Source organism: Odontesthes bonariensis, chromosome 9, assembly GCF_027942865.1.
Source record: "Odontesthes bonariensis isolate fOdoBon6 chromosome 9, fOdoBon6.hap1, whole genome shotgun sequence".
NCBI lineage: Eukaryota > Metazoa > Chordata > Actinopteri > Atheriniformes > Atherinopsidae > Odontesthes > Odontesthes bonariensis.
Genome location: NC_134514.1, coordinates 21,685,974 through 21,711,873, shown reverse-complemented (window position 1 = coordinate 21,711,873; position 25,900 = coordinate 21,685,974). Strand labels below are relative to the sequence as shown.

Genomic DNA, 25,900 nt, shown 5'->3' with positions numbered 1-25,900 from the left:
TACGCTCCAATGAAGGGCTACACAAAATACTCACTTCGTCACAGAGGGCCCCCCCCCCCCCAGCAGTGCCGGAAATGGGCCCGACCCTTGCCCCCTTCAGTGTGCACATATGTACGTGCTACAAGGCAGACAAATGCGGCCTGAAGAAGAGAAAGAGTCAAGTGGCCATTGGAGTGTATCCACCATAACGGGACAGAAAAGATGGAAGTGAGTCAGGTGAAAGTGTCATGGTGAGCTGAAGAATTGATGTTTGCATCTGCGTCTTTTTGTTTTCTCTGAGGATGCAGGAAACTTTGTGAAGAGGTCAAGGTTATGTTTGATGTGAAAGAGACAAGTCTCATCCCAGTCCAGCTCAGTATTCAGCGGTATTCATCCTTGTTCCGGTAGCAGGGCCTCAGAAGACTGCATATTTATGTGTTGTTTTTATTTATTTTTAGGAAACAGTTAGGTTTGATTAAGGTTGTGCAAAACTGCCAATGACCACAGTTAAACAACCTGTCACTTTGCCAGCGTTTCCATTTATGTTAAAGTGGTCAGCCCTTTAGTATATTTGGTCATATTGGGCCTAAGTATCGTGAATGAGGAGGCTGCTCTAAAACGTCTTCAGCATGGAATGGGATTGGTCTTCTTCTTTCTTTGTTTTCTTCCCGGGCTGTTGTTAAACTTGCAAAATAAAAACAGAATGTAGTTATTTACAAAAAATTCAACCACATATTTGATTGTAAAATAAGACAAAGACAACGTATCAAGTGTTTACAACTGAGACAAGTAAATATTAGTGAAAATTATGTGCTACTTTTTCATTTTAAATGATCATTTGTGGGGGGGGGGTTCATCAATGATGCATAAAATCATTGAAAAAATTAAAAGAATTCATACATTTCTGTTGAATAATAGGATTGGGATTTCATTAGCTTACACAAAGTGATTTATATCCGTCCTCCTCGTCCCGAAGCCACGCTGTTACAGCAGCCCAGAATGGATAAACCAAACCCTGACTGTAATTGGGAGCCTTTCTGTGCTTTTTGCTGCAGTCATATTTGGAAAGCAGGTTGAGGGTCATTTATGTGGTTGTTTTTTATGCTTACACATTAAACCTCTGATTGAATTCCCAATTATTTACTAAGTCATGTTATTGATGGACACTACACTTAATTTAATCTTTAATCAGCCACTGCTGCTGCCTCTTTGTCGGGGGCATTTAAGATACTTTTAAAACTGCAAACGGGATTTATTATTATTATTATTATTATTAATATTAATATTATTATTATTATGGGTTTTGTGAATTGTTAGGATGACTCAGCCCCAGCCAGAAAACTGGTGATACAGTTACATCATCCCAGTGCTAAAAGACTCTTTTGGCGACATGTTTGGTGACATGTTTGACATCTGGTATCCAGTTCTACACAGAGTCATGCGTGTAGTCAAATGTTTGTCCCTTTCTTTTGTTGCTCTACAGTGTCGTGAAGGTTTTACTCGAAGCTGGTGCCGACGCAAACGCCGGAGATGACTTCAGCAACGTTTACGACACCTCGCGGGAGAAAGGCATTCACTCGCTGGAAGGTGGGGGAGAACTATGTGTCTTTTTTTTGTGTTTTTATTTTGCATTTGTATGTGTGCGGTTTGTTTTATGACACACATGAACCTGCAGATATTATCAGACATTATAATTTGCATAAAAATGTGCATTTATGCACATGTTTGAGTCCTTGTGTATTATTTAGCGTATAAGCTCTGGGACAACTAATGTATTTTTTATTTGCTTTTCTTTCAAGCGACACAGTGATGCACACAAACACATGCATAATGGCACAAGCACGCACACACCAACCCCCACCTCCCCTCCCTCCCGTCTGTGTTGGGTTTCTGCAGACATATTTATATGGGATATGTATATTGCAGACATTTATAAGGCTGTCAGGTTTGGGTCCACGTGGGGCCGGCGTAGCATGGGGAAGCGTTTCCCAGACGCACACTGATGGATGGGCTAGTGGGGTCTGTGTGACGCTTTATTGGGTTAGCTATGATTATCCCACCCTGTATTTCTCACACACACACACACATATATAAACACACACAGTGCAGAGGGAGACTATCAGAGAGACACAGAGAAAGAGTGGGATGAATGGAGGGAGGGGAAGACTGATGAAGAAAGGAAGGAGGAAAAAGGGAAAGGCACTGAAAGAATAAGAATGAAAAGATGGTAAAAGATGGAGGAGCAGGATGAAGATGTGGATGTTTAGGGGTGATGGAGAGAGGGAGGGGTCGAAGGAAATGGGAGGGAGGGAGGGAGGGAGAGGAAGTCAGGAAATGGATGAGACAAACTTGCGGGGACGGGGAAAGATGGCAGGGAGGCGGGAGGAAGAGGGTGCAAGTGATGAAAGGAATTGATGGACGCTGAGGAGGAGAGGAAGGAGGCAGAAAAATTAAAAATAGATGATGGAGTAGCGCGAGATGAGTGTTCTTATGAAAAATAAGTCAGGAGAGAATGATAGACTTTTTCTATTATTACCAAAGACTAAAGCAAAGAAATTCTCGAAGATGCAACTCGCATTATTCCGATCATTTCAGACAGTTGAGCCGAAATGTAGGAAAATTAACAAGTTTTCAAAAGCTTGAAACAAGAAAGATCATTTTGAAGCAGTCAGTCTCTCTGGAGCATTATCAATAAATGTGAACAGATTAGAAACACTCAAACAGTTCCATTTACAACAGTTTATAAGATTTTATTACATTTTGATTCTTTTTCTTTAGCCCCAGGGAGTGTACTTTTTCCAGATTCAAGTCTTAACTACTCTGTTTGCATCTAAGAACTCATTAAATGTTGGCTTTTTTTCTCTTTTTGGGGGGGGTTTGTTGTGTGTGTGCCTTGGCAACAGTAGAAACTAGAATATAAGTAGCAATCTCACAAATGAAGATGATCCTAGCAGCCCCTCCCCCATCGGTCAACCTATCAATTATCTTCAAGTAAATACACATACTGGGCTTCATCTGTCTCATCTTTGTCCTTGTTTTTACAGTCCTGGTGTCCAGAGAGGATGAGTTCAGCAGCAGGCTCAGCAGCAGGGCTGGTTTCCGTGGTTGCACTGCTCTTCACTACGCCACACTGGCTGACGATCCTCGCACTGTCAGCATGCTTCTCGAGGCCGGTATGTTGGCATTTCCAATCTCGAAACCCATTCTGTCATACCCCCACCCTTAAGTTCACGGAGGACCTCGCAAAGATAAGATTTTAAGTAAAGCTGTTCAGCATTTTGCTTCAGATTGACACCCTCCAGGTCATTTTAGCAGAGTAAAAAAAACCTTAATCCTTGGTTTTAATGTTGGAAATTAATTTACATGAATCCATACAGTTGGCCAGTCAGTGTTCCTGTCTTCAATATGTCACTCATTTACTTTTTTTGTTCCTTTTTTTTTCACCGAAGTGATCAAATCTGAATCTGAATCTGAATCGTGTTCACGTAATGATAGAGTTAAAAGGAGAAACATGGATGAAAGATTTCAGTTTGCACCTACTGGTTGTTCATCTAAGCAGAAGATGCAGCTGTCGCCTGGACCGTCACCATCAGCTCAACAAGTCAGACAGATTTCAGTTGTTTTGTCCACTAGTGGAGAACGTCTGGTTCCACAGAATGTACATTTTGTTTTTTAAGATGAGCAAAATGACCTCAGCTGATAGTTTTCTTATTTGTTAGTTTTATTGAGGGAATTATGTTTGCAGACTAATCATCTGCATCTGTTGATACATTTTTTTTTAACTTGACGTGTTTTTGTGACGACGGTCTAATTTCAGAAAGTAATGGTTATCTTTGACGCTGTGGGCTGTGTGCGTACGGGTTGTCCTGGCAACACAAAAGCATCATTGTCAGGCAGATGTTCTATATTTGAAAGAAAACATTTTATAGATGTAAATTGGGTTGTTCTAAGTTGTTTGTTTCTGTCTACGTTTCACTCTTACTCGTGTCACGTTTCAGTTATTTCATGTTAGATTAGCATTAGTGTAGTGGTGTTTTCACTGCATAAATGAAGCTTTTGAACTGCATATTTCAACAGCCAGGTGCACCACTGACCCTTCCACAATACTGATAATGGATTTTGTAACATTGTGTGACTTCTGGCAACATGTTGAGCAGGATGTGCCAGGTCCGTCTCAGCCAGCCCTGTCCCTATTTAACTTATTTAACTAGGGGGCAGTTGTGTGGAAGTTTGTGTTGACTTTTAAATTCTTCTTTCATAGGATGATATCGTTACTGCGTATACAAGAAAAGATGTTATTTCACCTTATCTCATTCGTGAATTGAACTTAAATCTAGTTCAGTTCAGTAGCCAGTTTTGCACATACTTTAAATTCAAGTTGTCTCTCATTCTGCCTTTTTAGCTTCGTCATTTATTGAAGGTTTAGCACTTATCACCATTTTAACACTTCAGCTAACAATTGTCATAAACTGTATCCCAAAACTCATCTAAAATTTATTGCTTGTTCATTTTGCCCCGCCTCCATTACACTTGCACCTGTCGTTGACTCAGCTTTGCCAGTGTGCGTACAGACACACACACACACACACACACACACGCCCTGGGGGCAGAGTATCCCCCTCAGTTTCCAGGCGAGCAGCTCTTAAACAAGCCAAGTCTCGTTGAACTGTGACCCCCACACAGAACATACCCTTGGGGTAACTCCACATCCACAGGAAGTGTGCATCTTTGTGAGCGCAGTGATGTGTGAGCATGTATGTGTGTGCACTCAGACCTCCATATATTAATTCAAATATTCATATATTCATGTCTGCGTTTATTCTTCCTATACCCTTGTTTCAGCTTGTACACAATTTGTAGTTGGATCTTTTTAGGCTGATTAGGTCTTTAATCTAATAGCAGTCTTTTTTTTTTTTTTTTGGATGAAACACCCCAAACCACCAGAAACGCACACCTGCATACAATCTTGTATTAATGTCTTGTTTATGTTTATGATTGATGATGCATCTTAAGCTCTGTCTGCCTGTCTCTATCGTCTTATCCCTGCTTCTGTGAGCGCTCCGTATGCTTAAACAAATCACTTCATCTAACTCGATCAAATGTTCTGCCGAAGCACTTTTGAATTAAAAAGGTAAGAAATTTCACAAAGCAGAGACATTTGTTTTAAGACAATCAGATTAATGACAGATTTGGTTGTTTCTTGCCGGCTGGACCTTTGCTGTCTTGGCGCCGCCATCGCGGCCAATAACGGTCAGGACATCGCACACTTTCAATCACACGTCGCTGACGATGTGCATGTGTCTGCATTATTTCAGACTTTTATGAAAGTTTTTAATGTGTTTTTTTTTTTTTTTTTTGACAAAACTTTTGGCATGGCTGAGGTCTCTCTAATCTATTCAATCGTTTTGCGTCGTCATAAAAAAATCGTAGTGAGTGCCATAGATCTGTTGATCTGAGTGTGTGTGTTGCTTCTCTGATTGTACACCATCCCCCTGCCATGTGTGTATACACTGTATGTGTTTTTAAAGTTGTCTGTCCTTTACCTTGTTATTTCCCCTGTGTTTGTGTGCATCTACGTTACTCTTCTAGCCGTGGGTTTGCTCTTTCGGCCTAAGCCAGACCTCGACTCGCATTTCCATCCATCACAGTCTCCAGGCCCACCCTCAGGCATCACTCTGTCTCACAGTCCCTCACCCTACCTGCAGAGGCTCTCTAGCTTCTCCCCAGGCTCCACATCAGTGCCCCTGGCTAGGGGGCACTGAGTAATGGAGAGCTCCGTAGGTGGTAGAGGCCAGAAGAGACACACATGCACGCAGACGCACACAAAACAGATACAAAGACACACACACACATGCAGAAAGGCCAGCAGGGGCTCACTCCCACCAGCTGCAGTGAAAGAGAGGGAGGGGGAAATGGGAAAGAGAGGGGACTCCTAATAGGCATAACTAAAGCACTCCTAATGAAGGGATCCTGTGTGTGTGTGTGTGTGTGTGTGTGTGTGTGTGTGTGTGTGTGTGTGTGTGTGTGTGTGTGTGTGTGCGTGTGTGTGTGTGTGTGTGTGTGTGCGTGCGTGTGTGCGTGTGTGCGTGACTGTCCTTAGTGTTGATCCTGTTATAAAGTGCCATGGCCCAGAGGGTTGGCCTGATATTAAAGCCCTAAATGATGCTATTTATTATGTCCAGTGTGTGTGTGTTTATGTTTTGTGGGGTACTTTATTGCTTTCCTCTCTCATGTTTTTGTTAGTTTGTGGTGGTGGGGGGGGGGGTTACTGGTGTATTGTTGTCAGGATCGATAGCTTTGTGAGCAGGTCATAAACTTTAGGGGTTTATCAATAATCATCGCAGGGATTATTAGTCTCTGTAGTTGGTGCTGTGACAACATATTGAGAAACTTCAGATGGGTATTCTAGGTTCTTGGTGCCCCGTTCAGAATCTTGTGCGTGCACTGCAGATGTCACTAACTTATCATTATTTACGCATTTCATGTCACAAGTTTACACTGTTTTCTTTCCCGCGAGCTGCTCTGATCGGGGATGTTGAGATTAGTCCTGTAGCACTTTATCTCTGTGGCGTTTTGATCAAAAAATGTCACAGACATTTCATGAAGAAATTGTCTCAACTTCCAAACAACGGCTCAAAACAAGGCCATAGAAGATTTTTTGCCATTGAGAAGAAAAACTTAAACCTCAAAAATGTAATGAGAGGTTTAAGCAAACTGGAGGTTGTGGATTTTTACACTCCATCACGTTGTCACTGCATTTTCTTTACTCTTAGATGAACCATGTTTCAACAAGGGCCGTGTAACCGTCTGATGCAAAATTGACTCATAAAGAATGGCAGAATACAATCAGATTTGTGGTTCAGGTGGTTACTTTTCTCTTGAAGCAGGGTATGATGATGGATTAGGTAATGAGGAGGATCTGATTAGGTACTTTTTCAAAACTTAATCACATTTTAACTACTGATTTTATCTGATTCTATCTATTGTTCTTATTTCTTTCATTTTTGTTTAAAACTTAAATCATGATTTTTATTTCTACTGTTTTAATGTATCTGTAAAGCACTTTGAATCACCTTGTAGTTGATTTGTGCTATACAAATAAACTTGCCTTGCCTTACTTTTACCTTTTAAAAAGATGGTGGCCACGGTCGCAGCCTGTTCTCAATAAACAGTGTTGCGTTGTGACGTGCTAATGCAATACAATGCAACAGCCAAAGGCGATACGCAGAACATGCTGATGTCAGCAGTGTAATGTTGAAGGGTTTTTATGGGGCTCAGGGATCAAAGTACCCTCTTGGTTTAGAGTGGTAGCCCAGCTCAGCGCAGAAGGCCTGCTAAGCACCCAGACTGACATCCCCATTCCCATCCAGCACTGGCACACTTCAGTCACACAGCGACATTGTTTCCTCCACATTCATACTATGACCCAATTAAACTATTATTATCCTCTGTTTGACCCCCTCCTGTTGTGTGGAGGTGCAACAACCTGCAGTGTGTGTAGACGGTATAATGGTCCAGGGTGTGGGTGTGCGGTGGTGGGGGTCAAAGTGTGTGTTATTGGCACGCATTGCAGATATGAAACCCCCTGCAGGGGCATTGGGCGCTCTTCCTGCATCTCAGCAAAAAGCCACAGTGACCGATGACCCCGTGTGACCTCTCAACCCTAACCCCGCTTCCACTGATTGACGTTTTCACCCTCCTGCCGAGGCGATGCGTGCATTTATTTTTCATTTTCATTTTTCAGGAATAACTGCTAAAGAAAAACAAGTTTTCTAAAGCGAGCGCATGTTGCCACCCTGCTTATCTAAAGCTTTTTTGTGTCCTAATGCACTGTAAATTTGTGTGTGTGTGTGTGTGTTCATCCACATACAGGTGCCAACCCCCTGCAGACCAATGGTTTGGGGCACACGGCACAGGCCTATGCTAAGGAGGGAGAAGTGAGCACAGTCCTGCAGGAGTGGGAGGGCAAGGTATGACAAATGGGTCTTTAAGTTCTAACTACATACAAGTTCAGCAGAATGCATGTAATTTAAATAATAAAGTTTTCTAATGTTAGAAATGCCTGTCTGACACAGCACTTTTCACCGTGTCAGGCATCTGTGTCATTTACTCGCCATCATGCACACAGGCGCACGCTCCTCAGGAGGTCTGTGTCAGTCTGGTCTCTGACTGACAGGTGCTATTGGGTATTAAAGTTGTGAAAGCTGGTAGAGGTTAACAGGGGTTAAAAATGAGCAGGAGAGCAGAGCTTGGTTATTGATCAGTGCGTAGAGTTAGGTCTCCAAATGTTTGGACACCTACACAGTTTTTGGTATTCCAGCTTTTTATTAAAACATAATCCGGTTGTAGTTGCAGACTTTCAGCTTTAATGTGATGGCACTGACCTCCAGACTGAAGGAAGAAGTTTCTGAGTAATGGTGTTAATGAACATCACCATAAAAATGTATTCCTGTCAATCTGTTTTTCACTGCAGCCGTCTTCCGGGTATTAGTTTTGTCTTTTGCATGTGAACTGCTCCTTGATCAGGCTGAGATTACTTTGGTTACTGCAGAATACTTTTACATAATACTAATGTATTTACCAGAAAAATCCACCAAGTTTTGTGAAATTCAGCTTTTAGTTTCTCTGTAATCTTGCAAACAAACAGGCAGCAATCACGTACTTCCACCTCACACCGGGGGGAAAAAACAAAACAAAACAAAACATGTCCCTAACTTTTAGAGAGTCCACAGCCACAGCTTCTAAATGCAAAAGTCACACATTTTAATCAACTCCAAAGCTGTGTAATGATAATGAGGAATGTGAATAAATATTTATAAAGACTGAACAATTGTGATGAAATAGCCCAAAGTGGCCAGAAAAAAAGCTTTTGAATAAATTGTTCAATTACATTTGAGCCCTTAAAGATGAGACCTTTACATATTTGAGAGCTGGTATAGCTAAATGTTGTTATTTATATATAAAGTATGTATAGCTGTTCTTATTCACAGATACACGATCAAGAAATTTGGCTGTATCGTTTTGACATACAGCAGCTTTTCTTATTTATTACAAAAGTTACTGTTTTAGGTTCTAATAGAGAAGAAATATGCATGTTGCTATCTTATGTTGGGATTCATAGTTTTAATAACAGACCCCCCCCCCCCCAAAAAAAAGAGAGAATTATGAAATAAAAAACAAAGAGAGAAATTTTGTGGATGCTGAAATCTTGAAATTGCTGAAATTGAGAGAAACAATCTGGGACTTTTCATCCTGACCCTTTGCAGGATAACTGTGTGTGTTTTTTTTTTTTCCCATCTATCAGTGACCTCTGCTCCACAGTAACTGCTCTCTGGAGATTGTGAAAGTGATAGCTGTTATTAGTTTGTGGAGCTTTTTATAAGCCTGTTTCTTTTTCTTTTCCCTCTCAAAGAAACATGTCACCCGGTATTCTTCTTTTTTTATTTTTTTTACATCAGTGGAGCTGTATGGCACATAAGAAATGGTAAAATGATGGTTTTTATTGACAGATAAAACAGATGGGGCTTGTCTGTATGATTAATCATTGTTGAATTTGGCCTCGTTCTGGACTTTTTAAACTGTGAGATACGGTTAAACACAAGTTATCTTTTAAAATGCAAAGCAGTGTGATGATGGGGAACTGAAGGAGTTGCTGGTAATAAAGTTACTTTACTTTTTTTACATACAGTAAAAACCGTGACTGAATGAATTAATTTAGTTCTCTTTTGTTAATGCCTTACTGAATGTCTTTCTTTCTAATGACAGTATCGTGTGGAAAATACGTTTGCTCGTGGTGCAGTTGATCTTGAGATTTAACGGGTCTCTGGCGGAACGAAGCTCGGGCACACCTCCACTCTCAGTATTTCACAGTGCTGGAAGTGGAGTCTGCCTTTTCCTTAAATAAAACTCGAGTTATTTGTAGTTATCTACCAGCTTGACAGCAGGCTGGAGCTAACCAAGATGGAGAGAGAGAATAAAGAGCCTGCCTCCACTGCAGGGTGAAAACCCTGAGTCTAAAGAGACAAAGAGGGGAGGATAAATGAGTCAAGTGGTGTCCATGAGAAAGAAAGAGGAGGAGAAACTGAGGAGCAAGTGAGGGATGTTGAGAGAAAGGACGGGGGTAAAGAAAGAGAAGCAAAATCAGCAGAAGAGAGGAAAGCTCGAGTATTCAGGAGCTGCTGCGTAAATAGGAAAAAGGCCTAAATTGGCAGATAAATGTGGAAGGTTGAAATGAAAGTTTCGGAGAGAGGAAGGAAAAAACGTTTTCTTTCATTTTTTTTTTTTTTAAGTTTGACACCAAATCCAACAAATATTTTATCAACAAAGCTTTGTTTTAAAAAGAAATATATTATTTTTGATGTTCATTATTTGGCCGTTAGTTTAAGCATCAGTCATTGCCTGCACGTGGCCCTAAAACACTTCAGTTTTCCTGAATGTTGCGCGTATGCTAAGTGTTTCCCTCTTTTCCTCGCTGCCTCTAAGGATGGATTTCTTCTCATAAATTTGTTACTTTAATCTCAGAACATTTAAGGGTTTTATTTCAGGAAGCATCTGAGGGTTTCTGTTATTTCGTGTAACTGTACAGCCTTACAGCCTCTTAGCAATTCTGTTTTCCCTGAATAGAGAATCCCTCTTCTCCTGTTCCCTTATTGTAGTTCATGTTGTCGTTTGTTTTTGTTTTGTTTTGTTCTCAACAAACGGTGTCCCTAATTTGCTGCCATATGTAAGCTACTCTCTGCATAAAGATGTGCAAAGATATCAGTCATGAGACCCTTGAGTCGGATTAGAAAACGCACAGCAAAATAAAGAGACTGAGCTACAGTTGTGAATAGATGGGACTGTGATTTAGACGTGTTCTCAGAGGTGTTTTAGAGGTGAATGCAGCCCTCAGAAAGTACAATCAGCACAACTACTGCAAAAAGAGAATATTAGAAGGGCGCTGTAGTGCGTTAACCAACTCTTTCTCTCTTTTAGTGGGTAGTGATGTTGATAAATGTATTAAAGTGGAAAAAGTGATGATAAACAGTTGAGGGTTAAGGGACAGCTGCAGAGTCTTAAATGTTTTCCTGCGAGACTTCGACTGAGAGTTAATTTCCCTCCTTTCCTTCCCTATTCCCTCGAACATCTACCCTCTCTCTTAGACGCAGTGACTGTCTTGCCTGTTTCTTAAATGCTAACTTGTTTATTTTTCAAAACTCCTCTCAGTTCAAGGAGTTGCAGGCTCGGCGTGAGGCACAGGAGAGGAGGAGGTTCCCCCTGGAGAGGAGGCTGAAGGAGCACATCATCGGACAGGAGGGGGCCATCAATACAGTGGCTTCAGGTAACCAAATACACACACTGAGCAATATATGTATGACTTAGCAGACCCATAAACAGCATCTACATACTGCAAACATCTTGAGTTCACATAGATACATGCTTTGATGCAACGTCCTTGTCCTCTTCCTCTTTTGTTTCTCTAGATTTCTCCTTTTTTTAGCGTATTTCTGTCTTCTCCTCCTCTGTCCTTCCTCCTGCTCTCCTTCCTTCCCTGCAGCAGTAGGCGGGTTCAGACAGACCGGCGGAGGCTGTAATTGGTTAATTGTGATGAATGAGCTGTCTGTCAGGGGTACACAGGTGCTGTGTGCATGTGTGTGTCCGTGTTTGTGTGTGACAGCTGAAGAGCCCAGGCTTGGAGCCGCCAGTTAACACAATTACAGAGAGAGGAGACATACTACAGACCCCATACCCCTCCTCCTCTTTTTCTCTCCATCTTTCCGCTCTTCCCCTTCCTTCTTTCTTCCCCTTTTGGCTTTCTCTTCTCCATCTCTCCCTGTGCTACCTTGATGATCATCCTTCACCCATCTGTCCTCTCCTACTTGCGCTTTTTGGCCTTTTGAATTTTTTTCGTTGTTGTTCCTCCAAGTTGTGTTGTCACAGAGTCAATGATGGATATGTTAGGTGATGTGTGTGCGTGATGTGAGGCAAATTAAGCAAATATTTAAAATAAATACAGACGCTGATGGGAGACAATTATGGCAAAGTAGCTGAGAATAGAAAAGCTTGGAGCATTGACAGAAAGGCAGAGAGTAAGCACTGAGTACAGGAAAGAGGAGGGTGGATGAGTTAGAGCACAATAACACAGAAGACAGTAAAGAGCTGATATTACAGCAGGCATCCATGGAGGCCATGTGCTGTATTGATCGGCAGATGAAAGAGTGTTGGAGTTCAGAAATTGTTCCTCAGCTAACTGAGAGGCCATGGGTTATTTTTATGATGTTGGACTTTTTCTGTTTAGATTTGTGAAAACAATTAACATATTCCCAAAACAACCAACTGTGGTGTGTTAGTGAAAGCAAATACTGCAGAGTTTATAACCAACAGGAGAAAAGCTTCCACCCAAGACCTCTGTACGTACCTTCAGGGCTGTCTATGAAAACAAGAGACAGTTATGCGTATATGTGATATGTGATACGTATATGTTCCGTGATTACGAGCGTCGGTGGTGGCAGGAAATGCAAAAAGCTTTGGAAGAGGGTATTCATGGGGCTTGTAGTCTTTGGCAAGACAACAAATTAATGTAATTATAATCGCAAATAATCCTGAAAGCTGTACGTGACATCACCACAGACATAAACAAAGAGCTTATTGATCTCTGAGATGTATTACAGTAAATATACTGTATTACACACACTCACACAAGTGGAACGGTAGAAGCAGAAGAGGCTTACAGACAGAAAATTAATCAGCAAACAAATTGACAGGAGCACACATTATCTCGTGTTCGTTGTACCCATGTCAGCTGTTTTGTTAGATTTCATCACATAAATCAGTCAAACTCTGGCAGAGTCAAAGAGAGGAAGTGGACATCTAGAGATGAGGAGATGGATCAGGAAGGGAGAGAAGGATGTATTCCAGATAAGGAGATGACAAATGAGAAATAGATCAACTGAGAGAAAGCACTACATAGGGCTGCATTTTTTCAACTTCTGTCGTCATAGAGATGACAGATTTTTTTTGATCAGCCTATTATTGATCAATTAGGCAGAATGTACATGTACGCTTTTCAGGTGTCAGCTGTTTCGCTTCCACTTCACTTTCAATGGGGTGACATCCTGTGTTGTCCAATTGAATTCTGGGCCCGATGCTTCACTTTGCAAGCATCGCTTGTGGTGGAAAGTTAAGAACCGTTCAACTTCTCAAATGGCAGCACAGGTGCCTGCCAATAAAAATGACCCGACTGATCCTGTGACTGATTGATGCGACAGTTTTGCACGTCGGGCCTGTCCATCGTTAAACATCAACACATCGCATCCTTTAAGAATCCCGCCTGAGGCTATCAAAAGATGATTACAGTTCAAACTACTTCAGATATTATTTGTAATAAAATCGTGAAAAATCATTTCAAAAAGTTTCCTTCGGTGAGTCTCTTTTAAATGTTAACAATCAGTTCTATACCCTGCATGGAAAAGAAGACTTGCTGTATATCCTCAGTCTAGAAAAGGGGGGGGGGTGGTACTGGAGGAAATGGGACTGTTAATCACAGGAAATGGTAACTGATAAGGCATTGCTCATCTCTAATGTTTACTGATAACAAGCAAGACTTCGCGGTCATGGTTTTTTCCCACATATGTTTGTACATTTTATTTGAAAATTGAATTTAGAATAAAGGGTGAAAAGAAATGGATAAATAAAGAATGACGGTAACGATACTCTACATTACTATGACCAGTAGTTTGTAGTTAAGTTGCTGACAGTCTTATACCAACAAAGCTATTAATAAAGTTATTACTAAATCATTATTTATCTGATTCTACTGCAGTAAATGCATTTAAAAAGTCATTTGGGAGATAGTCGGATAAATCGACAGTTTTGGGGAAAAAATGTGTGGACTAGACCTTCAGAAAAGAAATTAAAATAATGTGGTGTGTGTTGTCATGTCTTCAAAATGACAGTTTCCACTATAAAGTCTCATGACAAACAGCTGGCCTGGAGCAAGACTCACACAGTACAAATACACAAAGCCACACACACGCACACACACACACACACACACACACACACACAGGAAGGAGGTTAGATTGATCCAGGTTTAGCTCTCAGGGCTAAGAGTTATTGAAGAGAATCATCCCTCTGTAATCATGTTAGAGCCAACCAGACCTGCCCAATACACACTGCCCTGTTTCTGTTTGTGTGTGTGAGGGAGCGAGCTCTCATTCGTTTCATGCCCCCTTTCTTTCCTTCTGGTTGTCAGGGTCCTCTCAGAAATGTCAGTGTGTCCTTCTGTCAAAGTCGGTCTCAATCAGCTAAAACACACACAAACACACAGAAGGTTATGCTGTCATTCACGCGGCTATTGATAAAGCAGACGGAGCTTTGGAGCCCCTCTTGTCACTATCCATCTCTTGGTCCATCTCTGACACACTTGTTTGTTTCTCTACCTCATTCTCTGTCTCCTTATCTCCATCACTCCTCTCTTAATCTCCCTCTACATCTTTACTCCTCTTTCCTCTCCTTATCTTTGTTCCTCCCTCTGTTTCCCTCCTCCTCTCCTGCCAAATATGTGCTCTTTGATTTATCAGCTATTAGTTGCTAGTTTAGCACTTATGTCATGTAACAAATCCACCGTGTTGTGATTTGTTATCTTGGTGGAAGATACTTTAACAGGAAAACACAATTTGGTTCCTTCTGGCGACGTGGCCTCAGCATTCTGCCGCCACTTGTCTTGCACTGGCTGTAAATTTTCACCTCCGAGATGAGCTTTTTTTATCGGGTTATTGTGTCTGCAACTGTGGCCCATCGTGCATTTAAAAGTGCTAGTTAAAGCCTAATTTTTTCCGGTCAAGGCTTTTGCGAAGTTACTGCTTGCTTGATTCAAATAGATGAGGTTTCAAGTTGTGGATAACCTCGAGTACACTTCTACAGTCCAATGGTGTAGGTTTTAAGTAAGTAAAAGTGGAGCAACGATGTTGTGGTTCCATCAGATTAACAAAGAGTTTGTTAAAGCCTTTCTGCTGGCCTTGGTAACACTGTGAGGTCCTGCTAATAAAGAGAACTTTGGTCTCTTTTATTAACATTGTAAAGCTAATTTACCTGAATGACACAATCAAGATGCCTCCGTCCATTATCTATTCCCACTTAGGAGCCTCTCGGCCGCAAAAGGCCGACATGCCATGTTACAGCATTTTAGAGTTTCCTGTTTATCTGAAATGTAAGCCTCTGGCCGGTCAGTGGTAATAGATGTGGTACTAAACGAGCCTTAGCAGGCCAGAAGATACGAGTCCAGGGACTTTTTGCTGAAGGCAGCAGTACTAACCCGAACCCCGTCTGTCTGTGGCTCTGGTTTTAGCCCAATCTCCCAACAGGTTGAGATCTGGATGAGTTTGTGCTGGTGTCTGCTTCTTTGTCGAGTGGCTGAAACCGCTGCCTCTCTTTACTCTACATCATCATCTTTTCTTCGTGTATGTGTGTGAGTGTGGTTGCTGGGGTGATGGCAGGGTAGGGTAGGCACTCCTCTTTAAGCAGGAGTGTGTGTCTGTGTGTGAGGCTGCGATCTATGCTAAACTGATTTCGCCATGGCCGCGCCAGAGAGGCTAACACAATTACTGATGGCTAATGGCCCCACTGACTGAGGGGGAGGAGAGGCATTGTGGGTAGCTTTCTGGAGGTCTCTCATCCTGCTCTCCTGCTCTGTTTTCTCTTTTTTTTTTTTTTTTTTCTTCCAACAAATGTTTCTGACCCTTTTCTCATCCCAGCTTTTCGACTCTTCTATCATAGTTTCCGGGATACCTGCCACCCTCAGGTCGGCTCAGTTCAGCTCCGAGCAGACTGCAAAACTTGGTAGAAAAACAAATGCGAGTAAACAAAATAATGGGTTTTCTGTCTTTCTCTCCCTTTCTTTGTGCTCTCTAGCTATCAGGAGGAAGGAGAATGGTTGGTACGATGAAGAGCATCCTCTCGTATTTCTCTTCCTTGGCTCATCAGGAATCGGTAACTCATTTAACTCTTTCACTGCCCTCATTTAAATTCTGGTCTGGTAAATTTGTGTGTGTGTTTTTTGTTTTTGTTTTGTTTTGTTTTTTTGGGGGGGGGGTCAGCTTCCTTTAAATAGCAGCCAAAAATAAAAACAACACTCGATTAAGCTTTGTATTTGAATTTTGTTGATGACTGTATTCTCCTCCAGACAAAAAAAAAAAAAAAAGAATCGACAAACAAACAAAAAACGTATACACATGCCTACAAAAGCTCACTGTGTACTGTAAACACAAATTTAACTAATAGAGGTCCAGTTAATAAATGTATTTATCAAAAGTGTCACTTTGATTTGAAATCTATATTGCATGTAATGTTTTTCATACTCGCAAGTTATTACATTTGTTAAAAAAGCAGGGGGTCTAATGTTGCATTCAGTGTATCTGGAAAGTGGAAAGTCGGTGCTAAAAGTCACATAATCTTCAACACATAAGATAGGACCACATAACTGCTTTTGTCTTTTCCTTTTAACAACCAACACCGATCAACAGTCTGTTCCCCTCTGATGAAACAGCCGAGGTAATAAAGCACAAACACATTTTGTTTTATCGGACCAAGAATAACAAAGGGAGGATTTTTTTCTTTTGTCTGCCGTTTAAAGCCGCCTTTCTGGGAAATGGTGAAAGTCAGAACTGAGCAGCCATACCTGCAGATTCTCTTAGTCAGAGATCAGAAATTCAGGGTTCTCGATTGCTTCGAATGCAGCTTAACTTGGTTATTGCAGCTAAATGAATGCATCTGAAATTTTAATGCATTGCGTGGCTGATTACAGGCATGATGTATAGGAAGCAGAAATGAAAGATCCTGTGGACAGGTAACGATGGAATGGTGGTTTGTTGCAGTCGGCTGGTATGTGTCGCACCAGTCAGACACTAAGACTGACAAAACAAACAATATTACAGCCAGCTCTTATCCTGCAGCAGAAAACTTGATCCGTTCAGAAGACATAGACTCTGGTCTAAAATTGAATGACAGGCAGGAGCTGGCTCCAAACTAGTTCTGGCTCCAAGAGACTTTTATTCATAAGGCATAAACTTCTCTCATGAAAAACAAAGTAGTCATTATGGTGTCATTATCTATATTCAGACCTTCTGATCAGTGTGCTGGTGGTCCTTTTGAGAATAATGTCATTGTTTGATAGCTATTTGTCCTCCAAGATATATACCTTTCTCAATTTAGCTCTTCCTTCTTGTCCAAAAACAGCTACTTTTGGCTACAGAAAACCAAAGTTTAGGCCCCAACAATGGAGTTAAAAACCAACAGATGACTTCACAATGGCTCTGTGCATCATTTATTTACAGTCTATGAGCAGTACTGGTAGATCCGATGGTCCATCACTTTGGTCCAAACCAAAATATCTGAAGCTATAAGATAGATTATTAAAATTTTGTCAGCTTTCTGGGTTCAGTTTTTACATGCCCAGTGTTTTTCTTTTATAGCAAATATTTGCAAAAGTAATGACATTTCAATAAGTCTCAGTTGCACTTTAGTGTGACATGCAAAAAATGCCAACCCCAGGACATTTAACGTGGTTAAAAATGGGCTTTCTCGTGCTGGTATTATGACTCGAAACGCCGTTTGCTTCGGTAGTTTTATGCAGTTTACCACATCACCGAATGACAAGCGATCGTACTGGGGTGCACCTTGCAGCTCGTCATCATTAGTGAGCAGATCTTTTTCGCGGTTACACAAGAAACTTGTGCTAAAGAAAAAATTAAATAAAGGACCAGACTCTGTGAATAATTCCCTACACTCCCTATAATATAGATCAGTGAGCAGTGCTGACCAACATGTCATTGGGGTCATCAGGTAGGAACCTCCTTTCATCAGTGTTTCGTCTAGTTGGGCCCACGACACCTCCAGGCGGCTAGACAATGACCACTGGCGTCCCAGAGTCACCCCCCTAATGCCAGCCAACACTGCTCCTCCCACCACAACAACCATAATCTACCTCAGCCTCTCACCAACTGCACACCAGTCACAGCGGGGTGGGGATGCAAACCCTGGTTCGGGTAGGGGGAGAAATAAGAGGTTAAGATAAGTAGGGATGGGATTCAATTAAATTTTTTGGGGAAAAAGCTCCATTTATTTTTACCCTTTGGTTACTGCAACCCACCGAGCTTTGAGGGTGCACCTGCTGACAGAAAACAGCTAATTGCACATTAAAACACTGGTGCGTTGTGAGTGAAAAACACATCAACAATATCTTGCAGTTTCAAATAGTGATATCCTGTGGGGAAGAACCGGGACGCTGGACTTTAAGAAAAACTTGCTAAATGAAACCTTGCATTGAAAAGTGTTTTACTGTGAGTTTGTAATTGTGATCCATTGTTGTGTTTTGAATAGGAAAACACGAAAATGGGATTACAAACCCAACACTCAGCAGATTTTCACTATGAAATGACAAGACTTCACTGAGACGGTTGAGGGAAAATCTTAAATGTCCTCGACCATCAGCAAAATGAGGTAGTAGGAGAGGGGAGAGAGGGATATTAAGGGCCAGATAGATGGCCTAAAAAAGAAGGAGATGGTGAAATGACAGGGGAAAGAGAGATGAGGGAGAGGCAGTGTTCATATCCTCTGTTCCCCTCAGCGACAAACAGTGGCCGTGAGACATCAATATTAAACAAAGCAACAAGACACAAGAGCGCACACAGCCTCTTTCATGCACAAAATCATCACACCCATATGCATACCGAGCACAAGACATCAATATCATATATGAGCATTTGTATGCAGCATATTTTACCGACAAACATAATGAGTGCTTCTGGAGAGCCAGAGATGATTGAAAGCTTTGTAGAGGGAGGCGCTGGGATTTAGGCCAGCACTTAGCGAGGGATAGAGATTGTCTTTCTGTCTGATGTGAGGAAGCTTGTTTCCCCTGAAATCTCTGCATGCTGATGTGCTCCATGAAGACCCCGATTGTTTTTGGTATTAAAGACAAAGTAATAAGATGGCGAACGGGACTCGTTCCCGCCGCTTGCTGAGTAACTAAATGACGTTTCTGTTTTCTCCGTCTTCTCCGTTTGATGGCGGGTGCCACAGGAAAGACGGAGCTGGCCAAACAGGTGGCTCGCTACATGCACAAAGACATTAAAAAGGTGCGTGACGCAGCAGGATACACACACATAAGATGGGTTCCCGCACAGATGAGGAGATCCAAAACGTACACACGATACAGCACATGCAGTTACACTTTCTGTGGAGGTTTAACCCATCGTGTGTTTGCAGGGTTTCATCCGCATGGACATGTCCGAGTTCCAGGAAAAGCACGAGGTAAGCTCTTCTGTACTTTGTTCAAACGTATAATGAGCACATGAAGTCACAAAGTATAGAACTGTGATGTTAGTGTGGTCATAGAAATTGCACAGTGTGGTGAATCTGTTGCTCTGCAGAGGTTTATTCATCGCAGCTGTGACCGTCTCATCTGTCCGCTGCAGATGAATGGCAGTGACGCCCGGGATTAATTCTGTTTACGTACTCATAATTGATGCATAAACCAAAATTAGAGTTGCGTTTTCATCCGTTTCTCCTCTTTGTGAAGCGTTGGTGATGAATACATTTAATCAGTGGTTCAGAGTTGCACTATGATGCAGTGCTAAAGGATCATATCTAATCATTTTCAGCTCTGTGCACATATTCAGTGTTTTGGTCTTGGGGGGCTTCTGTCGTCAGTGGCAACAAAAAGCACAGATTAAAGGCCAGTTTATGTCTCTCGGATGGAGTAAAAAAGAGTTGTGGTGTTTGCAGTTGTCCCAATAAACGTCACACGGGGCGGTGGCGTGGAAAAACTGGTCATCATAAAAGGGGGAAATACGTCATTGTTTAAAAAGGGAGATGAATGTAAGCACTTTCGGATAAACTCCTCAGGGACATATAGTAGTTTCACTTGAATCTGAAACTTCAGCACATCCTTAGAATCCTTGCATGGAGAAGGTGTGATTGTTTTAGAAGCTTGCAGAATCTTCTCATCCCTCATCTCTCAGGTGGCAAAGTTCATTGGCTCCCCACCAGGTTACGTAGGACACGAGGAAGGGGGTCAGCTGACCAAGCTGTTGAGGGCGTGCCCGAATGCCGTTGTCCTGTTTGATGAAGTGGACAAGGCTCACCCCGACGTTCTTACCATCATGCTGCAGCTGTTTGATGAGGTGTGAACAGAAACACTCGGTTTATTCATCCTGTGTGCCAGTTCAGTAAGCTTACTCATCTCATTTTCATCCGTGCCCCTTCCTCACTCAGGGGCGTCTCACAGACGGTAAAGGAAAGACCATTGAATGTAAAGACGCCATCTTCATCATGACGTCAAACGTTGCCAGCGACGAGATCGCTCAGCAAGCACTGCAGCTCCGGCAGGAAGCCGAAGAGGTCAGCCGCAGGAAGCTGGCCGAAAACCTGGGTGAGAGAAGCCCCCCGACGCGATAATCAGCCTCACGTGCTTCACACTGACTTCAGTCACTGGTGCTGCGCCGTAATATTTACAACGTGTGTTTTTAAAGTCAGAAAAAGATCTTTACTGTTTTTACATGTTTCTCCGCAGAAGATGTACAGAAAAGTGAAGACGTCAAAATCTCCCAACAGTTCAAAGAGTCGGTGATTCGACCGATCCTGAAGGTACCGCAGCTCTCAGCTTGTTCTGATTCACTTCCAGACAGAGCTGGCCTGAGAGGCCGCCGGAGTCATTGTTCACTCTTTGATGAATCCACAGGCTCATTTCCGGAGGGACGAGTTTCTGGGTCGGATCAATGAAATCGTATACTTCCTGCCGTTCTGTCACTCTGAGCTGCTACAGCTGGTCAGCAAAGAGCTCAACTTCTGGGCCAAAAAGGTTCGGTGCCACATTATGAATTTTGTTCTTCTCACCTCCTTCATTTATGCTTTGGTTTCTGACAGTTCCCGTCAGCTGAGACATGTTATGTAGAGTTAGTTTATTACAAAACAAGCCTCTGTTCCTGCTTAATGCTCCGCTTTGTCCTGGACAGTAGAAACAGCAGATCTCAGCTCACCTTGTGCGTTAGTGTATCAGAGGGAGGGAGACGTGCACTCGTCTCTGGAGGCCTGTCTTCACAGCTTCCCACATGTGCACAGCATAGATGTCCTCCAGTGAGACTCACCCACTTCATCTTGCAGCCGCTGAGCTCCGCAGAAACACACACAGATCAATATTGTGTGCCACTGTTACTCACTATAATGTGATTACAGTGTTTAACATGTGGAGCCTTCATCAATATTTAATTATTAATATTACAGCTGGTGTCCTGACAACCAACAAGGCTCCTTCAGGCGACCGATAGGGAACTGACTCCAGGCTCATTTCAGTGTATCCGTCTTCTGAACGCTGTTGTTTGGCTCGACTCCTTATTGTTTATTCATTCTTTTAAGTGCACACGTCTCTTATTAACCGTCTGGCATCTCATTATCATTGAATCCTCAAAAGCCATTTGTTTGGCAGTCACTTATATTAGAAAAATTAAATGTTAACCATACATCAGGAGTAAAACACGGTGTCTTATTTATTGGATGAAGCATTAACATCGGTAGCTAAATGAGCTGCTCTGATCACTACTATTGACTGGCGTTTGATTAAAACGCATTAAGGGCCTGTTGATTAGCACTGGCAGACATGCTGCTTGACAGTATCTCCCCTCTGCTGCTGCATTTGTCTCTTTCACTCCTCCTCTCTCTTTTCTCACTGATTTGTGTTGGGTTTTTCTGTTGCTGTGTGCACTGCAGGTCTGATCCTCTGCTGTCTCTTAACATTACCTCCTCTCTTTCTCTGCATCATCAGGCAAAGCAGCGCCATGACATCACTCTACAGTGGGATCGCCCGGTCCTGGACCTTTTGGCGGGCGGGTATAACTTGCATTACGGAGCGCGTTCCATCAAACACGAGGTATGCAGACAATAATCATATGATGCACCCCTTAGTTTATCATTTAGATCTGGGGTCACAGTAACTCTGGAGTTACGGATATTCACGTATATGCACTGATACACCAGCTAAGACGAGGCAATTGAGTCTTCCCGTTGGCAGAGGCAGCATTATTAATACATTGTGGATGGAACTTGCATTCAAATTATTTCTCAGATGAGAACAGGACTGAAACCAAGCAACTTTTACACAAACTACAGTGGACCAAAGTTTGTGGAAATATTTACTGAAAAGCATGAAAAAATAGATAATCACGTAAAAGCGGAAGACATCCGACGGGACGCTGCTCCTCACAGACGACAAAAATCTGATGTTGGTAGGTTTTTTTTATTTATTTTTTATTTTTTTGTCTTGCGTGAAAGAGCCGTCAGTAGAGCAGAGAGGAAGAATTTTACTCTTGATACAAGCTCATAGCTTGAACTTTGTGAACAATTTTGTTCAAACGTGGAGACATTGTTGCGCTTTAAGAGACTAACTGAAAATAATAGTTAGGTGCCCTCTGCTCGCTATGTATTGTTTTCAGAGCCAAGCAGCACAGCTGGAGAACAGTGCGTGAAGAAAACAAACCGCAAATTTACTGACAGCTGAGATCATGTTGACAAAAGCGGTAAAATTTGAAATGTAAAACTATGTGAGCTTAAGTCAAATCTGTAAGCTCAGAACTTCAGAAATCACCATTTGTAAAACCAGTGTTCTGGTTTTTCGTGTTTTGTTGTCAAACATTCCTAAAACTGATCTCTATTTCATCACTAACCTGGTCCACTAATCCCTCAGGTTGAGCGGCGGGTCGTCAACCAGTTAGCTGCCGCGTACGAGCAAGAGCTGCTGCCCAAAGGCTGCACCTTGCGTCTGATCGTCCAATTGGAGGGCGAGGAAGAGCGGAACACGCCCAGTCTGCGCCTTGAAGTGGTGGGAGAGGACAGTTCATCAAGAACAGTGGACATCCGCCCACCGCTCAGCCCCGATCACTAACTTATGTCACAATGCAAAATCATCATCATCATCATCATCATCATCATCACCCAGTGTCAGGAGGATGGATGGTTCTTACAATAAAAGCACCTCGAGAGAAAAACATCACCGCCTCTCTGATTCAGTAAACCATGCAGTAACAACATGCCAAAGTTTCCACAACACGCAGTACAATAATTGCCAGGAGTGCGTTGTAAAAAGTCCATAAGCTACTTGATCAACAACTTTAAAGCTGCAGTCTGCAAGATTTGTTGTTGTCATACGTAAAGTCCTACTTTTTGGCATTTTAAGAGTTTACATGATCTATCAGAACGCTTGAAGTTGAAAACGGTGACCTCCGTAGTCGCAAAATGCAAGAAATGCTTATTTTTTAACGAAAAATAAAAAGTTATTCAACTTCCTGTCCCGCCCCTTCAAAACACATGAGAACTCGTGCACGTCTACGTGCACGCCAGATGCGCCTACACGACTCCTCATTCATCAACTCACCTGTCATTTGCTATCATGGAAGACACAGTAAGTAGACTAGCCCGTAATGAAGTTCAATAGTCCAGATAAATAAGCGTGGGTACGAGCCTACCTTGTATCGCGCGTGCACAATCGGTGATTGACAGGCAGCAGAGCCCAGCTCGTAACCTGATTGGTTACCTTTTACCGGTCCGGTCTGCAATTTTGTAAACAAACCTGCTGGCTTTGGAGGGACCTAGCGGGACATATAGGGGACCTAGAGAACTCTTTTTTTTTTGTATTGGGGTATTTAATGTACTACTTTCAGAATCCCCGGACAGTTCCAGGCATTATGGTTGAAAAAGAGTTGCAGACTGCAGCTTTAAAGAAAACTTAAATCTGATACAGACATGAAGCACGGATGAGGGTTTTTACTGTTTGCAGGTCCTCCCAGAAGCTGACATCATGACCATCAAACGCCTCATTTTCTGTATCACATTAACCTGTTGCTCTGTGCTGTTATTTAGTGATAAGTTAATGTTTACTTAAAAATGTAGAAAAAAGCCAAATATTTATTAAAGAGATATTATCAGAAAGGGCCATATAAGGTAGTGCGCCTGACTCAAGGATGAGGAATTTAAGCTTGAGTGACAGATGAACAATGACACATGGGGGTACATAGAAAATAAAAAATGTTTATCTTACAAAGAACCTTTAATTTAATCTAAACAAGTAACATGTCCATACACAGCTTGATGTTTCCTGTGTGTGGTGGCACATATCACATTTAAACACTACCTGATCACTCATTTCATTTGACCAAAAAGGTGTTGGTGGAAAAACTCCCAAAAGGAGTAAATAAAAAAGTAATTCACAGCCGTCCATTTGAATTATGGTCAACATATCTGCCTTGCAAATAGTTTCTGTCGCTGCATGTGAATGTAGAGAAGTCCCGTCTGTCACGCTCTGGTGCTGTTCTGTGTTTGCGTCGAGATGCATTTCCAGCCATAACGAACATTTGACATTCAACACGTTGCATCATAATTGTTGGAACAGCATGCCGACAAGGCGCCAAATGTAATCGAGCGACATTTTTCATTCTTGTATCCCCAACCTCCCACGTGTAAATAAAGCCGTCACAACAAAAAGGGAATTCCTCTGTTTTTTGTTCTGTCTGTGTTGCACTGACACCCCTGATGGATGGATGGATGGTGTAAGTGTGTGTGTGTTTGAGGGACCCGTTTCTGGGTGGGAATTCTTCAACAACAATAATGTTTGACCACCCTCTGAAATGACATGACAGAGGAATTTCCTTGGAATTCTGCTCCACGAGGGGGTCCGAGGCAGTACGCTGAGAAGGGAATGCAGCGCGGTAAAAGCTGTGAAACACACAACACCCTGCAGGAATGTGTTTTCCATAGGGAGAAATTAGCATGTAGGGAGAAGATGCATTCATTCTTACTGTGCTACCCCCCCCCCACAACACACACACACACACAGAGCTTGTTTCATTGACATCTACTCCGAGTTATAGCTGTGCTCTGAGGAGGAAGAGACTGATTACAAATCACTGTCTTTTCTTACAGGCTGAATGATGAGATTTAAGGAAGCCGTCGACAACAAAGATATTTGAAGGCTTCAGCTGTCTCAGTGCAATGACTCTGGCAAGTTGATTAGTTTGGAGTTGATGCGGCTCAAAATTGTTGTTTGAAGAGGCCAACTTGGGTAACTTGCAATGAAAATGTACAAATAAGAGCCACATAGTTCCACAAGCAAGCTTCTTCCTTTAAACTAAACTCTCCACAAAATCTGAGAAATAAAGCTCAAAACTACACTTAAAAATGTAGCTTTTACATCTCCATCTCTTTTGTTTATATATATATATATATAGTTTTAATTAAAAGGAAAAACAGTGAGTTATGTTATGTTTGTTGTTTTAACCTCACAATACAACCACACAATATATATTTTTTTGCATTCACAAAGTCTGCTGTAGGCTGTTTGATACTGAATGTGCCCCCCAAAGGTCTGCTACCCTGTAAACGTGAAGCCAATCTTACGCTGTGGTTGCATGAACTGTGGGTGTTGCTGCAGATGAACTGCCAAGTATCTGAAGTGTCATCTGCCAGAAGCTGATGAGGGTGAAACACCCACAGGGAGACGAGCAGCAAATGTTTTAGCAAACGCGACCCTGGAGCAGCCGCATCTGGACAGTAGATCAGGTTCTGCTCTGGTACCTTGAGGCTCTTGCCATCTCTCATAACCCTCAAACCCATCTACACTTTATGGTTTTAGAAAGTCAAAATGGTGCTTGCATGTATCCATTTACTCTCCCTGCGGAGGAAGACGGGGATAAGAAGAGGAGGAGTAAGAGGAGAGGCTCTTAGTCTGTCCGTCAGGCTATTTCTGACTGCTGCCATTTCTCTGATTAGATTAAGGAGAAACAGAAACCTGGCCCTCCATCGTCCTAACCTCCATATCCTTCTATCTCCCTGCGTTTTACTCACCCACTCCTCCCTCTGCCTTCTGCTCGTTTTCTTCCCCTCTAGTCTCTCCTCC

The 25,900-nt window shown here is 42.2% G+C and overlaps 1 protein-coding gene across 1 annotated transcript in view; it reads left to right on the top strand.

Annotated features, from left to right (window-relative positions):
* clpb (ClpB family mitochondrial disaggregase) overlaps positions 1-24,494 on the top strand; it is a 33,389-nt gene extending 8,895 nt beyond the window's left edge. Inside the window, exons 4-16 of the mRNA XM_075473616.1 lie at positions 1,463-1,566; positions 3,024-3,152; positions 7,852-7,949; positions 11,185-11,299; positions 15,871-15,948; positions 19,039-19,094; positions 19,225-19,269; positions 19,980-20,141; positions 20,233-20,389; positions 20,531-20,604; positions 20,699-20,818; positions 21,779-21,883; positions 22,697-24,494. Of these exons, the coding sequence (XP_075329731.1) occupies positions 1,463-1,566; positions 3,024-3,152; positions 7,852-7,949; positions 11,185-11,299; positions 15,871-15,948; positions 19,039-19,094; positions 19,225-19,269; positions 19,980-20,141; positions 20,233-20,389; positions 20,531-20,604; positions 20,699-20,818; positions 21,779-21,883; positions 22,697-22,894 (1,441 nt within the window). The 3' untranslated portion in view covers positions 22,895-24,494. The remainder of the gene's footprint in view (positions 1-1,462; positions 1,567-3,023; positions 3,153-7,851; positions 7,950-11,184; positions 11,300-15,870; positions 15,949-19,038; positions 19,095-19,224; positions 19,270-19,979; positions 20,142-20,232; positions 20,390-20,530; positions 20,605-20,698; positions 20,819-21,778; positions 21,884-22,696) is intronic.
* Positions 24,495-25,900: the final 1,406 nt, after the last annotated feature.